Below are 15360 nucleotides of genomic sequence, written 5' to 3'. Positions count from 1 at the left end.
ATTTTTGTTGTTTCTGTTATTCCATAGCACTTAATATAATGACAAGTGCAAAATAGACATGCAATAAATGATCAGTAAAACAATTCTAAATATGGTGATTGATTCAGGAGGCCCTTCTGAACAGGCTCAGGAGGCTGAATCTTCATCGTCGTCAGTTTACCATTGTATTAGCAAAGGCAAAGTTAAGTTTTCCTTTATGTGCAACAGACATCAGTGTAGTAGTAATAATAGCTCACATTTCACTAGTGCTTGAGATTTATTAAGGGTTTTACATATGTTATCTCATTTGATCCTTGCAACAATCTGTTTTATGGGTGAGTAAACAAGGTGCTTAAGAGAGGTGAAGTTTACTTGATTCATGGTCACACAGCTAATGAAGGAGGTGTAAGACAAGATTTGAAACCAGATCTTTGCTGACACCTTGTCCACTGTTCTTTCCACTGTACAAATCTGATGGTCTTTTCTCAGCCTTCATCCTTCTCAACCACTCTGTTGTTTGAACACTGTCCTTCAATCTCTCCTTTCTGGGTTTTTGTTCCACTACTCTTGGCCCTCCTCGTTCTCCTTTGCTTACTCATTATCCATATCCTGTCTCCTAACAGTGAGAGTTTCCCCAAGATTCTCCAAGACCCTCAGAAAGTCCAAAACTGAACCCATTGTCTTTACCCTCAAACTCAGCCTCTTCCAAACTTGTCTGTTTTGTGTTGAAGGCACCACCCACCATTTGTCCTTTCTCATGGGTTTATAACATTGATGTTCTCCCACACTCCTCATTCTCCTGTAGTTTTAAGATTTTTGCCTTTTGTGCATCTGATGTACCTCTTGCTTTGCCCAATGGTCTCTAGTAGATACGGTGTGTCTAGGTGAAAGCTGTTGAACAGCTGCTGCTGTTCCGTGCCTGGAAAATGCCACCTGTATGACCTTAGCCTCCTTTCTGGGTGGGTGTCTAGGAAGAGGAAACTTGGCAAGATAGGGAAATTCCCAAGTAGGAGAAGTGATGTCTGTGAATTCATGTCCTTGTGAGAATCAATGTGCTATTAGTTGCCCAAGTCTCAGAGATGTGAAGTGATTACCCAGGGCTTAGAAAGCAGAATGGGAACCCAAGTTTTTTCTGGCTTTCAGGTGCGGTCCATTCTGCCACTGATTGCCCTGCCTTTATCTTCACTCACACTTGGCTTGACTGTCCTCTCCTTGGCTGCTAAGTGAAGTATGGAAATACACCTAGCAAGTTAATTTTGTTAATGAATTTGTTTTCTTTGCAAGCCCACTAGGAAAAAAGATACAATATGCTGTTTTTACTAGTACCACCTAGTGGCCATTTGGCAGAATTACTATTTAAGATTTTTACAGAGCTTTTGTGTGATTGCAGATTCTTACCAAAAACAAACAATATTTTGTGGTTAAAGAAAAGTGAAGTTGTCACTAACTTATCTTATTTATATTCTCTTTGATAAGATTTTAGCTAAGTTGTATTGCCTTTTATTAATCTATCCTTAATCTTAAAGATTTTAAAAGTCTTAAGACTTTGATTTTGAATTTATATGCTTAAAAATCTCACTGTTGGTCTGTTTTTAAGGCCAAACAGTAGCTGGGCTAACATTGTCAAAAGTGACACCAAGGCATCACTTCACACCCATCAAATGTGTAAACATGCTAAAATATGGGGGACATTAATAACAATGACAAGGCAGACACTGATTCACTCCTAGAGGAATTGTGAATAGAAATAAATTGTGGTATATCAATGAATAACGTATATGAGGAATGCAGATAAACATAGGAAGATTTCTTGTAAACTGATTCAGAAAGAAAAATGCAAAGCCAAATGATTAACATACACTGACTGTAGAAATCGGCATGGAGAATCATCCAAGCTCTGGTTCAAAACCATAGATGTTGTTAGTATTGGACCTTCACAGCTAAAGAATATGGTCTATCTCCCCCCCCCCTTTTTTTTTTAACAGTTAAGAGTTTTTTGCTTTTTCCCCCCTGCATTCTAAATGTACAGTTTAAAAAGGGGGTATCTTAGGTGTTGGGAAGTCTTCATTGTTTCAAAACAAAATAGAGCCCACCAGGACACATCACAGCCAGTGCTGGACTGAGTACACAAGTCCTTCCAGAGAGGTGAAATGATTTCATCAGGGTCACATTGCTAGCTAGGGTCAGAGCTCAAGTCTTCTCGACCAGTCCTCTCACTGTTATACCACATGAACTCTATAACATTTTAAAAACAAAATGATTTTATGATGTGCTTTTGCATTTCAGCACTCACATAATCAAACTATTTGTTAATGCTTCTTTTTGTATATATGTGGTGTTTGAAACTAAAAGGAAAAAGACAATATGGGTTAGCGGCAAGAGTGCTAGATTTCAGTCAGTCTCCCTCTTCAATATTTAGTAGCTGAGCAATCCTGGGCAAGACCTTTCACATCTCCAAGCAGATAGATAACTCACAGACCTGCTTAATAGGGTGGCTGTGTGTGAGGCTCAAGATGAACTTTCTTCTGTGCCATTTGTGCTTCATGGGTGTTCACTACTGTCTAACTCAGTTTCTCCATTTGCGCATTTATCAGTAGCTGACTTTTGAATAACATTGTGTTGGAGCATTTTCATTTGAGCAATATTGTAACAGTCCATTGCAGTAACTAGTGAAGTACCTTTTTAAATTAGCTGATAATGGAAAAAAATAATTTTATTTATACTTTTGAATATACTTTTGTTTATACTTTTGAATAGGCCAAAGATGCATATACAGTTAGTACTCTGAATTAGCTCAGTTACCAATTAAGAAAGAAAGCCTGTGGATAGTTTGAAATCCTCAGCTTGGCTGCTAGGCATTTGCTTCCTCAGTGCTAATCAGATCAGATACATTTCTCAGCAGTTGTGAGGAAGCCTTTTCAGTTGTGCAGTAGTCTAAAGGCAGACATATAGAAAAGTGAACAAAAGAATAAGAGTAAACCACATATCAGATAGTTGGGGAATTGATTGTAAAATTACCAGAAAAATACTATTGAGATTTAGTCTTTTCTGGATTGGCTTTCTAACCTCATTTTTGCTAATCTAAGCAATGATACACATTCAAGGTCTTCATCCAGCTAGAATATTTTGGAATTCCAAAAAGTATTCTTTTCTTTTTTTCAGAATAATTTTTAGAAATGCTAAATGACAAAAAGGTGAAGTTCAGGTAATTAAAGTATTTCCATTAGAGTGAAAATTTCCTCATAGATCTTTAAAAACAAAACATTATTGTCCCAATATTGTGGTCAGTAAACATGTTTTGAAACTGTATTGACTATTTGTTTAAACTTGTTTAAAGGTCTTTTATAACTGAAAAAATATATTGAATTTACCTTGTTGCAAAGAAGATTATTCTAAAATTTTCTCAATAGAGTCATCAGAATATCTTTCTTTACATTTTAGAACAAAACCCAAACGCATAGCAGAGGAGAATACAATGTTTACAGCACCTTCCAGAGCCATGAACCTGAGTTTGACTACTTGAAAAGTTTAGAAATTGAAGAAAAGATCAACAAGATTAGGTGGTTGCCTCAGAAAAATGCTGCTCAATTTTTATTATCCACCAATGGTAAGCAAAATATTTTTTATAATAACTTTGGGAGAAACAAGATGGGATCTTGGTTAAATATTCACTGTGGGCTAAGTACCATAGGATTGGAAACCATGCTTGTTTGTGTGGTATAGAGGCTAGGGAAGCCCTTGGAATTTGATCTTGGCACACACTTTTTTAGAAGAGCTTTCACTTTCTCTCCATGACTCTTGTTTCTTTTTTAAAAAATTCCTTCACTTCTTGCTAAGTTGAGACAAAGCCTCAAGATAATTAAATTTTTAAATGATAGTAGAAGTTTATCCATAAGACACAGTCCCTGCCTTCAGGTACTGTCTTACTTTAGTATTCTGTATACTCAGTGCCCAGAATAATGCCTGCCACATAGTATGTGCTTAATAAATGATTGTTTGCTATAGCTGGAGAGTCATATGTAGACAGCCCCTATTTTGATCACCCAATTTAAGAATGTTCATTTGTATGTATCAGTGGGCTGCCCAGATACCGGACAGAAAGTAGTTCACTCTGGACCTTGGGAGAACTGCTATCTTCCTGAATAGTCAATTTGTGAAAATTGTTCCTATGCGTGTAATATAAAAGCTTTTATTCAGCATGTTCAGGGAAAGTTGAGGAAGAGGAATGTTTCCAAAATTTCTATGGGACCTTCTTTCAAAAAATGTAAAAACTACTAGTTAGCCATTACTGGGGAAGATATTCCAGAGTGGCAGGGCATTCTGGTTTCATTAGGATTAGGGGAAAATAGGATTAGGACACATTTCCCCGTTTCTCACCTCATTTCCAGAAGGACATTGAAAAGCTAGAGAGTGTCTGGGACAGGGCAGTCAGGATAGTAAAGGAACTGGCGACCATGTATTCTATATGAGGATTAGGGGAACCAATTGGTGTTGTCTAGGCTGTGCAAGAAGGAGCTTAGTGGGGAACACAGTAACTCTTCAAGTATTTGAGGGGCCCCCTTGTCAAGATCTCTGAGCTAAGAGCAGGATATAGAAGCAGAATTAGGACTGTGTTCTCTCATTTGAAATCTTCAAGTGAAAGCTCTTCTAATTGTGCCCCTTTTGTAAGAGCTCTAGCTGGTTACCAGATTGAGAATCCAAAGAGACATCAAACAGCCAAACACTGGGCCAAATCAGATAAGATTTAATTTAGTAGAGAGAAGTATCCAGTCCTGTATCGTTCCTTTGGTTTAGTTAGGTCTTTTTTTAAAGCTCTAAGAACACAAATACCCTATGGGGGAAGAAATGACTAGGTCATTCATGTGCTCTGAGTCAGCAAGTGTCCTAGATTCTTAGGGGAACTTGGGCTGTAGGAAGGAAGTATGGTGCCCAGAATCAAGGGCAGGATAGGCCTTACAGTAGATTCTGCTCTGCGTAGACCACATCTGTGTTCACTTGTAGGGATGCTGGCCAATTATAATATGTCCTGGGAAAGTGAGCAGAGTGGCTGAGAAGTCTTAAAACCAAGTCAGATGTGTATATATATATATATAGGAGAAATCATGAATCATGTTGAGGATCCCCAAACTTTTTTATAGAGGAGGAACTGAGACATGGAGGTTTAAGTGATTTATCCAAATGATGGAGCTATTACTCCAGAGCATGGATTGGTAAACCATGGCTGGTGGGCCTAGATCCAGCTCACTGCCTGTTTTTGTGGCTGACAGGCTAAGATGGTTTTTATGTTTTTAAATAATTATATTTAAAAACCACGCCCACGGCGCCCCCCCTCCCCCCCCCTCCACACACACACACTTGTAGGTGCTACTCTTTGTGTTAAATCATGCCATTGATATGGTGGTACTATTGGTAGAGATAGGGAATTGTGGAAAAGAAGATTCCCAAGTAAGAAACATAATACACAAATCTGGAAAGACCTGAATGGTCATTGAGACCAGCCCCTTCATTTTACAGATCAAGAAACTGAGGTCCAGAGAGAATAAATAAGTTGTATAAGGGGTAATAAGCAGCAGAGTCAGAAGTTGTGCTAAAGTCTTATGATTCTAAATGCACAAAATTAGTCTTTGGGATGAGGATGATGATGACGGTGACAATAACAATGACAACGTTAATAAACAGTAATAGACATCCATCCAGCACTGACTGTGTGCCAGACACTGTGCCGAGTGCTCATCGCTGGCTCATTTGATTCTCGTAACAACCCCGTGAGGGAGGTGCTGTTAGACTTGAGGAAACTGAGGTAGAGGTTAAGTGACTTGCCCAGAGTCCCACTGCTATTAAATTTCTGAGGCTGGATTTGAACTTAGGCCTTATCTACTCCAGGCCCAGCACTCTGTGCACTGTGAACTAGCTGTCTAGGTGGAGAGACTGAGCCACAGCAATTTGGAGAGCTTTACAGAAAGAAAAGAAAATTGATTTTGAATGAAATGTTAAGAGTTAGGATTGGAGTATATCTGCTGTTCCTCAGGTCAGTTCCTAACATATATTGAACATTCCTAGTTAGAGGTATAGATTCTCTCTTCAGAATGAATCTTAGCAAATACAGACATCATACACAGAGTTAGCATTGCCTCAGTAGGTAAATGAGTGTCATTTACATATTATCTAGAAAAGAATAAGGTGGGTTAGGGATTGCGCTCATTTCGCACACCAGCAAGGTTATGCTTAAGATTTTGCAAGTGGGTCTTCAGCAGTATGTGAACTAAGAAGTACAGGGAGAGCAGGGTGGTTTTTGAAATGGCCGAACTAAGGACCAAATTACCAACTTTGCTGGATTATGGACAAAGCAAGGGAGTTCCAGAAAAATATCTACTTCTGCTTCATTGATTACATTAAGCCTTTGACTGTGTCAACAGCAAAACTTGTCACAACAAAAATTGGCAAGTCCTCAAAGAGACAGGAGTACTAGATCATCTTCCTTGTCTCCTGAGGAACCTGTATGCAGGCCAAGAAGCAACAGTTAGACCTGAACATGGAACACCTGATGTAAGATTGGAAAAGGAGTATGACAAGGCTGTATGTTGTCACCTTATTTATTTAATTTATGTACAGAGTACATCGTGCAAAATGCCAGGCTGGATGAATCAAGAGTCAGAATTAAGGTTGCTGGGAGCTTAACAATCTCAGATATGCAGATGTTACCACTCTACTCTGATGGTAAAAAGTGAAGAAGAGTTAAGAGTCTTGATGAGAATGAAAAAGGAGGATGTAAAAGCTGGCTTGAAGCATAACATTTAAAAAAAAAACAACTAAGATCTTGGCCACTAGTCCCATCATTTCCTGGAAAATGGAGGGAGAAGAAATGGAAGCAATGTCAGATATTATATTCTTGGACTCAGAGGTCACTGAAGATGGCAGCTGCAGCCATGAGATTAAAAGATGCGTGCTCCTTGGAAGGAAAGCTATTGAAAATCTGGACAGCATACTAAAAAGCAGAGATGAAGATCCATTTAGTCAAAGCTGTGGGTTTTCCAGTAGCAATATATGACTGGGAGACTTGGACTATATGTAAGGAAAGCTGAGTGCCATAGAAATCAGTGCATTTGAATTGTGGTATTGGAGAAGACTTTTGAGAGCCCCTTGAATAGGAGGAGATCAAATTGGTCAATAATTAAAGAAACTAATTCAGACTATTCATTGGAAGGTCAAATGCTGAAGCTTGCTTAAATTCTTTGGACCTATAATGAGAAGATAGGACTCATTGGAAAAGACCCCGATGTTGGGAAAAGATTGAAGGCAAAAGGAAGAGGGGATGGCAGAGGATGAGAGTGTCATGGGAACAGTGAACATGAACTAGAACAGACTTCAAGAGATAGCATGTGCTAAGGTCCATGGTGTCACAGAGAGTTGGACACGAGTGAATGACTGAAGAAAAACAACAGAAGGGAGTTTTTAGAAGAACTGAAAAGTTGTATTGGTATTGACCAGGGATGACTCCTTGCAGGGAATGCCCGTGATTTCTGATTCATTTGGGGTGATGTGAACAAAAGCAGAATGTATTGGAACAGAGAAGTCAAACATGAGGATGCAAATGATTGGGAATTAAGAAAAAACTATACAGCTGAACATTGATAATGTTATATGTGGTTTTCGAAGTAATTATGTGACTGCAGGCATTTTTATATGGCCTTCATTTTTATATGTGTTCAACACAACTGTATTAGAGGCTTCTCTTCTTCATGGGTGGTTCTTACTCCCACTGCTTCACTGCCCATATGCCTTTGTCATTCTCTCTGCACTTTTCACAGTTTTTATTTATTATTGTCAAAAAACCCATTTTCCTTATTTAAAAGCTTCTCTTAGGAATACTGTGAAATTTATTTTTTTAGTAGTTTATCTTTTCCAATTACATATAAAAACTATTTTAACCTTCTTTTTTAATGTTGAGTTCCAAATTCTCTCCCTCCTATTGAGAAGGCAAGCTGTTTTATATAGGTTTTACATGTGCAATCATATAAAACATTTCCATGTAAGTCATTTTGTGCAAGAAAAGATGAAAAAACCCCATAAAAAAGCAATAGTATGCTTCGATCTGCATTCAGACTCACTCCATCAGTTCTTTCTCTGGAGGTGGATAGCATTTTTCATCATAAGTAGGAATATTGTGAAGTTTAAAAAAACTGCAGCGTATCTCTAGCATATTGAGTATGTCCTTTAAAATTCTGTAACTCCCTTGTCCTAGCACTTTTTCGTCCTTCTACTGCCAATTGTATTGCATTAGAACAAATAAAGGACAAACTTGAAGTGACTGGCCTAAGGTAAGCAAATGAGTCATCCCATGGATTGTTGAGCATGCTGCCCAACCGGTTCTGATTCTTGGCTCCCAGGAAAGGGAGATCAGGGAGATGTCTAGCTATTACCTATTGGTTATGATATCTGTGGTTTGGGGAGAGAAGGGGGGTGGGAATGTATATACTTGTATGTATTCAAGTTAAATGTTTTAGATTATTCACCTGGTTGATAATTTAAAATGTTTTTAAGTACCCCATGTGGTTTTGAATTGATAAGGGAGTGCTGATAGGTAGGGCATCAAATACTGTGTCACAGACATTTATTTTAAAATGTCTTCAGTTCTTGGTTAGTCATAAACTTGGTTTTATGAGGAAAGTGATTTTTTTTTTTGTTTTATTCCCAGATAAAACAATAAAGTTATGGAAAATATCTGAAAGGGACAAAAGACCGGAGGGCTATAACTTAAAGGAAGAAGACGGTCGCTATAGGGATCCTACAACAGTCACCACACTACGGGTGAGTATCTTTTAGATGGCATATTACAGATCTTAGTTATCAGCCAGATAATGATTCTCAAGATTGGGATGTTCCACAGCTCCAAAATGGGGAGAGGGGATGTTCCAGATCTCTAATAGAGATATACAGATAACAAACACTTCTGGATTCTACTTCATCCACATTAGGTTCACCAGTGACAAATGTTGGAGGGCCTGTGTGGAAACAGGCAATTGATGCGGTATGGTTGGAGCTCTGAATTGGTTCAGCTATTATGGAAAACAATGTAGGACTCTAACCCCTAGCACTAAAATGTGCATACCCTGTGACAGCACCACTATGCATATAGCCAAAGATTTTAACAGAAAGAGGAAAAGAACCCACATGTACAGAATTACTTGTAGCAGCTTGTTTTGTGGTGGCACAGAATTGGAAACTAAGGAGGTACCCGTCAATTGGGGAAATGGCTGAACAAGTTATCTTTTATGAATGTCATAGATTACTATTGTGTCCTAAGAAATGTTGAAAGGATAGGAGCTCAGAGAAGCCTGGGAACAGTGACCAACAGTGATCGTCAGGGACCACGTGATGAAACATGCTGCCTACCTCCTGATAGAGAGGGTGGATTTGTAGCAGAATGTGGATATAGTCAATGTGGGAATTGATTTTGCTTAACTGTTTCTAGGGATTTTGTTTTTCCTCCTTTTCTCCCCCGGTTAGGGGTAGGAGAATAAAGGCCTTTTGGACGTCTTACTAGATAAATAGGATTTTATGGTTTTTGTACCTGTTTGTTAAACTAAGAACCAGAGACACTATTTTCTCCTCATGGCTAAAGTTTTATTTTTGACACAGCAGACAAATACAAATAAATTTGGAGAAACCACTCAGAAATCCATTCCCTAATTAAGCAAAACAACAAAAGATTGAATTCCCCTTCTGTAATTTGTTATTCCTTAAAAGGAACACTAGGCAGGGGTGTGCACTTTAACAAGTTACTGCTGAATGTATCCAGTGTGTTTTATTTTTAACTGTTATTCTCATTTATGTGATTGAAGTTGTATGTTACTGTTTTGGCTCAGCTTTCTTTGATTGGAATTTATTAGCACAAGTCTTCCTAGATTTCTTTGAATACTTCACTCTTGTATTTCATTGCGTTCCTGTGTCACTGTTTGGACATTCCTGAATTGTTGGGCACGGGTTTTTTTTCCCCTAACTTTCTTTTTAAACTATATGTAGTACTGCAATGAGTATTCATATAGATATTTGGGGGAGAGTATAGGCTTTCATCAACCTTCTTGTAGAAGAAACATAAAGCTAAAAAAATTTTCATTGTCTGTAATCTCCTTTACCTTGTAATATCTTTATTGTGTGCAGTTTTAGGAGTTTTTATTTTATCCACACCACACCATTGATGTATGTGTGTGATGTGACCTTTAAATAATTTGGACATTTAGGTTGTATTATGGTATGTGGTATAAGAGATTAGTCTGAACCCACTTTCCACTGAATTGCTAATTTTTTCCAGCACTTTCTTTTGAATAAGAAGGTCCACAGTAGTTTGTCTTCCTGATTTACCAAAGATTAGACTGCTATATGGTCTTGCTTTAATGTTTTACTTCTCTAATCTCTTGTTGTTCAGTCATTTCAGTTTTGTCTGATTTCTTCATGGCCCTATTTAGGGTTTTCTTGGCAGAGATGCTGGAGTGGTTTGCCGTTTTCTTCTCCAGGTCATTTGTAGATGAGGAAAATTGAGGTAAACAGTTAAGTGACTTGCCCAGGGTCACACAGCTTATTAAGTGTCTGTGGCCAAACTTGAATTCATGAAGATGAGTCTTCCTGACTCCAGGCCCTGTGCGCTACCCACTGTACCACCTAGCTGCCCTATCTAGTCTCTACTAGTGATCAGCTCTTTTTCAGTCTGTTACCAAAGCACATGAATAATTATTGCTTTGTAATAGGATTGGGGATGTGGCATTGCCCCCTTATTTCCTTCTAAAAATTGTTTCCCTTCACATTTTAAACTTTTTCTTCCTCTATATGAATTTAATTTTTAATTTTAATTTTTTTAATTCTATGTAGTATTTCCTTGTTAATTTGATTGGTACAGCATTAAAGCTACAAGTTAATTTGGATAGTGTTGTCCTTTTGACTGTACGCATGGCAGTAACAATTTCTTTTGTTAGGACTGCTGAGTTCTAGGCCCAGATCTGTACCTTTGGGCTGATGTGGGTGATTTTGACAAAGCCATTCTCACATCCTTGGAAGCCATTAGTGCCTCCTCTCTAATGAAGGGCTGGGGGCCTATGGGGCTCTCATGTGTTTGTTTCTTCATTTAATTTATCTAGACTAGAAGTATTTGTTAGGGCATGGATCTGTCATGCAGCAGATTTAAAACTGGCTATAAATTATGGAAATAATCTCTGCGGTATCACTAATGTGGATTAAATAAATTATCTAGATTTCTTATCTTTATTGAATCCTCTTCTCTTGCTTTTAAATGTAAACATATCAAGTGCTTAGAAGACAGTAAATAAGAACTTTAATTTTGTCTTCATTACAAGGCTAATGTAAAGGGAATATTACTGTGAAGTCTTGAAATGTTTTTTCCTGTATAAATACTAATATTTTCCATTTATCTAATTGACAGGTGCCAGTGTTTAGGCCCATGGATCTGATGGTTGAGGCGAGTCCAAGGAGAATATTTGCCAATGCTCATACATATCACATCAACTCTATCTCTATCAATAGTGATTATGAAACATATTTGTCTGCAGATGATTTGCGGATTAATCTTTGGCACCTTGAAATTACGGACAGAAGTTTTAGTATCCATTTCAGTTTGGGTTCTGATGGGAAATCATGTGGTAATAGGAGATTTATTTCTTTTTTCTAATTCTCTTGAATATTGTTGTAATCACCATTTTCTGACTAGTTGCTACTTATTACAAAGACTACAAAGTATCTGACTTATACAAAGATAAAGGGGTTTTAAATGGTCTCTTTTTTTCTTTTGGAGGGGATTGCTTTTAAAACTTTACATTTTAAAAAACTGGGTTTTTTCCCCAAATTTTGGCTTTTTTTGTGATCCCTCACTAAGAATTGAAAATTGTGTTAAGAAAGCAGAAACAGCCTGTGTTTGTAACTATAGTTTAGAAATTAAGTAGCTAAGAAAGGTGCTTCAATGGAACATTAAGACTGCATATTGTTGAGCTGAAATTCTTTAATAAAACACTAACCAGATATTGTAGATATCAAGCCTGCCAACATGGAAGAGCTGACCGAGGTGATCACGGCAGCCGAGTTCCATCCCAACAGCTGCAACACCTTTGTTTACAGCAGCAGTAAAGGGACGATTCGACTGTGTGATATGAGGGCATCTGCCCTCTGTGACCGGCATTCGAAATGTGAGTCAATGAGCTGAAAGGCAGCGTTAGGGGCAATGACTAACTCATTGATAGGTCCCACAGGATGGGACTGGCATCTGTCGTATTTGACCAGTCTTGTTTCTTTTCTCTTGACTTGATCCACATGGGTCATAGTCATTGTGCATTGTTCTTTTAGCATTCCATTCTTCACTTGACATTACTTAATATTTACCTTCCTACATTTCTCCGAGTTCTCTAATCCTTATCTTGGTTCCCACTGGCACATAATAGATGTTTAATGTATGCTTGTTGACTGGAACTTTTCCTGTGTGTGTCATGTTTTTAGCCCTTCCTTAACAGTTGGGCATATATTTTGTTTCTAGCTTTTTGTTGTCATTAATAATACCTGAAATTTTCATTTTTTTATTGCTGTCAGCCTCCCTGGGATGTAGTTTCAGTAGTGGGATCTCTGGTCCTGTGGGTGTGAAGAAGTTAGTAACTTTTATTACATAATAAAAAGTGACTCTCCCAGTCTCACATTTTGCCAAAATCTTTTTAATATGTTGGTCCATTGTTCAGAATCTTTTTTAGCTTGATAAGTGTGAGATTATTTTAATATGCATTTCTCTGGTGGCTGCTAATCTTGAACAGTTTTTCAGGTGGTTAGTGATAATACACATTTCATCATCTGAAAATACAAAGGACATTTCCATTATTTCCAATTACCTGTTTTGTAATTACAGCATTCAGCCACTACAAGAAATTAAGCTTTAAGATTGATAAGCTAAATTTTCTTCGATCCCTACTATGGTGTCATTTCCTTTGATTTCCTCTTGGCTGCTGCACTAGAAGGAGATAACTTTGCTAAATGAGCCTGACATCAGGAACAGAGCATTGTACCACAAGTTAGCGCCTTGGCCTCTGGTAACAGTTCTGGGTGGCCTTATCCTAGGCACATAGCTCCCTTGACTTTTGCCCTTTTTGAATATGAGAAAGTTGAACTATGTGATCTCTAAGGGCACATAACACTCCATCTGGTTTTATGTTTCTGTTTAAGCTTAGAATGGAAGAGACATCTCTTTCATTTGTGACTTTTTATTTGTCGAGGCATATGCACATTTCATTAATCCGTCTTAAAAAGTTGTTGGACTAAACCACTTCTTATAACTGTTTACCACTTGGATGTGACACAGTATTACATTTACTATAAAATGGCACTAATTTATTCACGTGGTGCTAAGAAAGCAGAGAGCCAGAATATTGATGAAATTCAGGGAATCACTTGGAGAGCTGGATGAGACTCCAGAGGCCATCTGGCTACTTCCAGGCTCACATAAGACTCTGCTCTAAGTTTTCAAACCAACTGGTGTAGAAAACTTAAATCTTCTGGGAAAAGGAGGAGGCTTCATGAAGATGGGCAGATTCAAATCTTTACACTTAAACAACACATTCTTCTTTTTTGTATACGTATTGATGAGCAGTTGTTATGATATTTTCTCTGTCTGAATTTTCTTTATCTTGCCCTTTTTTGTTTTGTTTTTTTAAGTGTTTGAGGAACCCGAAGATCCCAGTAACAGGTCCTTTTTCTCTGAAATCATTTCCTCTATTTCTGATGTAAAATTCAGCCATAGTGGTCGATATATGATGACTAGAGATTACCTGTCAGTAAAAATATGGGATTTAAACATGGAAAACAGACCTGTGGAAACCTACCAGGTATTTACAGTTTTTTAAAATCTTTGAACATCATATGTGCCTGTATGTGTGTGTACTTTTGTGTCTGTACAGTAGGGTTTTATACTGAGTATTCTCAGAGATTATGATAATTGTGTTGTGTGTCCTTGACTAGGCAGCCATGGCTGAGTTTGCATTGAATTTTCATGTACTTCCACAGGACCCTGCTCTCTTTGGTACTTGACATTTTATTATAGTCATCTGCTAGGCCATGCAGTCAAGTATTAGCTGCCTCTTTTAGCTAATGTAAGTAATGGTAGGCCAGAGGTGGGGGTGTAATTATGTGGGATTGGTGGACCAGAGGAGCCTGTAAATGCTCAGGGTTCAATCCAATAAACATTTTTCAAGTTCCTACTATGTACTAGGCACTGTGCTAAGCTCTGGGGGTATAATTAGTAAAAAGAAAGACAGTCCCTGCTGCCAGGTAGTTTTTAACACAAAAAAAAGGGTGAGGAACAGACCAGAGGTACCCAGCACCAGCCATCTCTTTCCATACAATTGAAACCAGGTGGTATAGCAGATGCTGAGTGGCTGGGAGGAGTTTGGTGCTCCACCCTTCAGCCCTCCAATCAGAGGGGGGTCAGTCTTAGATGGAGTTAGAAGGGTGGTGGTAGGATTAGAGGTGATGAGTTTATCCTGAGAGGGATATTAGTGGAGCAGCCGATGCACAGTGCAGCTCCCATTGGGTCTGATGTGAGGGAGAGTAACATGTGTAGGGTGTCCTGGGTGAGATGTCCTAGAGGCTGTGAGGAAACAGGAACAAGCCCCCACCCCTATTACTGTAATGGTTAGCAATGCAGCTGGAGTTTGGCAGGCTCATGTTTCATCCTCTGGCTTTTAACCCCAAAGGAAAAGATCAGCGCCCATAGCATGTTTTTTAAAAGGGTGCTCACCCCGTTTCATTTTGTCATAGATTCTCCTCTTTCCTTGGCTACTACCATTTATGTAGAACTTCTACGAGAAGCCCTCCCTTAACTTTAATGGCTCTAGAGGAGTTACCGAACGAAGGCCTCCATCAGCCTTGGTCAGGCCCCCAGGGCAGAGGACACTGCTGGAGCAATGCAGAATTCATAAATAGTACCGTGCTTGTGGGTTGGGTGTCCTGGCTACAAGTGTCTGAAATTGCATATATACAAGGAAAGTCTTAATTGTTTATATTGATAAAATTAATTATAAATTATCTTCTTTTCTGCTATGGAAACACAAGCCAAATAGAATAATTCAGGCCCCCAGAAGAGTCTTATTTTATCTGATTAGTAAGATTGTCTATTGATGAGGTTAGTGAACTTTACTATGTGAGAGATATGCACATACATTCTGAATCGCCTCATTCCAGCACAGCTCCTTGGTAATGTGCATTTAGGAGCTCCAGGATCCTAGGAAATGCAGAAGTGCCCATTCTGTTCCTCCACAGTCTTTCAAGATTTGCTTTCAGTAAAACAAGTAGATCGTTTTGATTTTTCCCGTACAGCAAAATAAATCTTTGTATAATGGA

At 38.4% G+C, this 15360-nt stretch overlaps 1 protein-coding gene across 1 annotated transcript in view; it reads left to right on the top strand.

Annotated features, from left to right (window-relative positions):
• Positions 1–15360, top strand: part of PPP2R2A (protein phosphatase 2 regulatory subunit Balpha) — a 102617-nt gene that overhangs the window by 81671 nt on the left and 5586 nt on the right. Inside the window, exons 4-8 of the mRNA XM_036750477.1 lie at positions 3421–3586; positions 8675–8787; positions 11414–11591; positions 12006–12170; positions 13678–13847. Coding sequence (XP_036606372.1) covers positions 3421–3586; positions 8675–8787; positions 11414–11591; positions 12006–12170; positions 13678–13847 — 792 coding nt within the window. The remainder of the gene's footprint in view (positions 1–3420; positions 3587–8674; positions 8788–11413; positions 11592–12005; positions 12171–13677; positions 13848–15360) is intronic.

The sequence above is a fragment of the Trichosurus vulpecula genome, chromosome 3, assembly GCF_011100635.1.
Source record: "Trichosurus vulpecula isolate mTriVul1 chromosome 3, mTriVul1.pri, whole genome shotgun sequence".
Lineage (NCBI taxonomy): Eukaryota > Metazoa > Chordata > Mammalia > Diprotodontia > Phalangeridae > Trichosurus > Trichosurus vulpecula.
The sequence above is the reverse complement of the archived record's forward strand: the minus strand, read 5'-3'. Positions and strand labels throughout refer to the sequence as shown.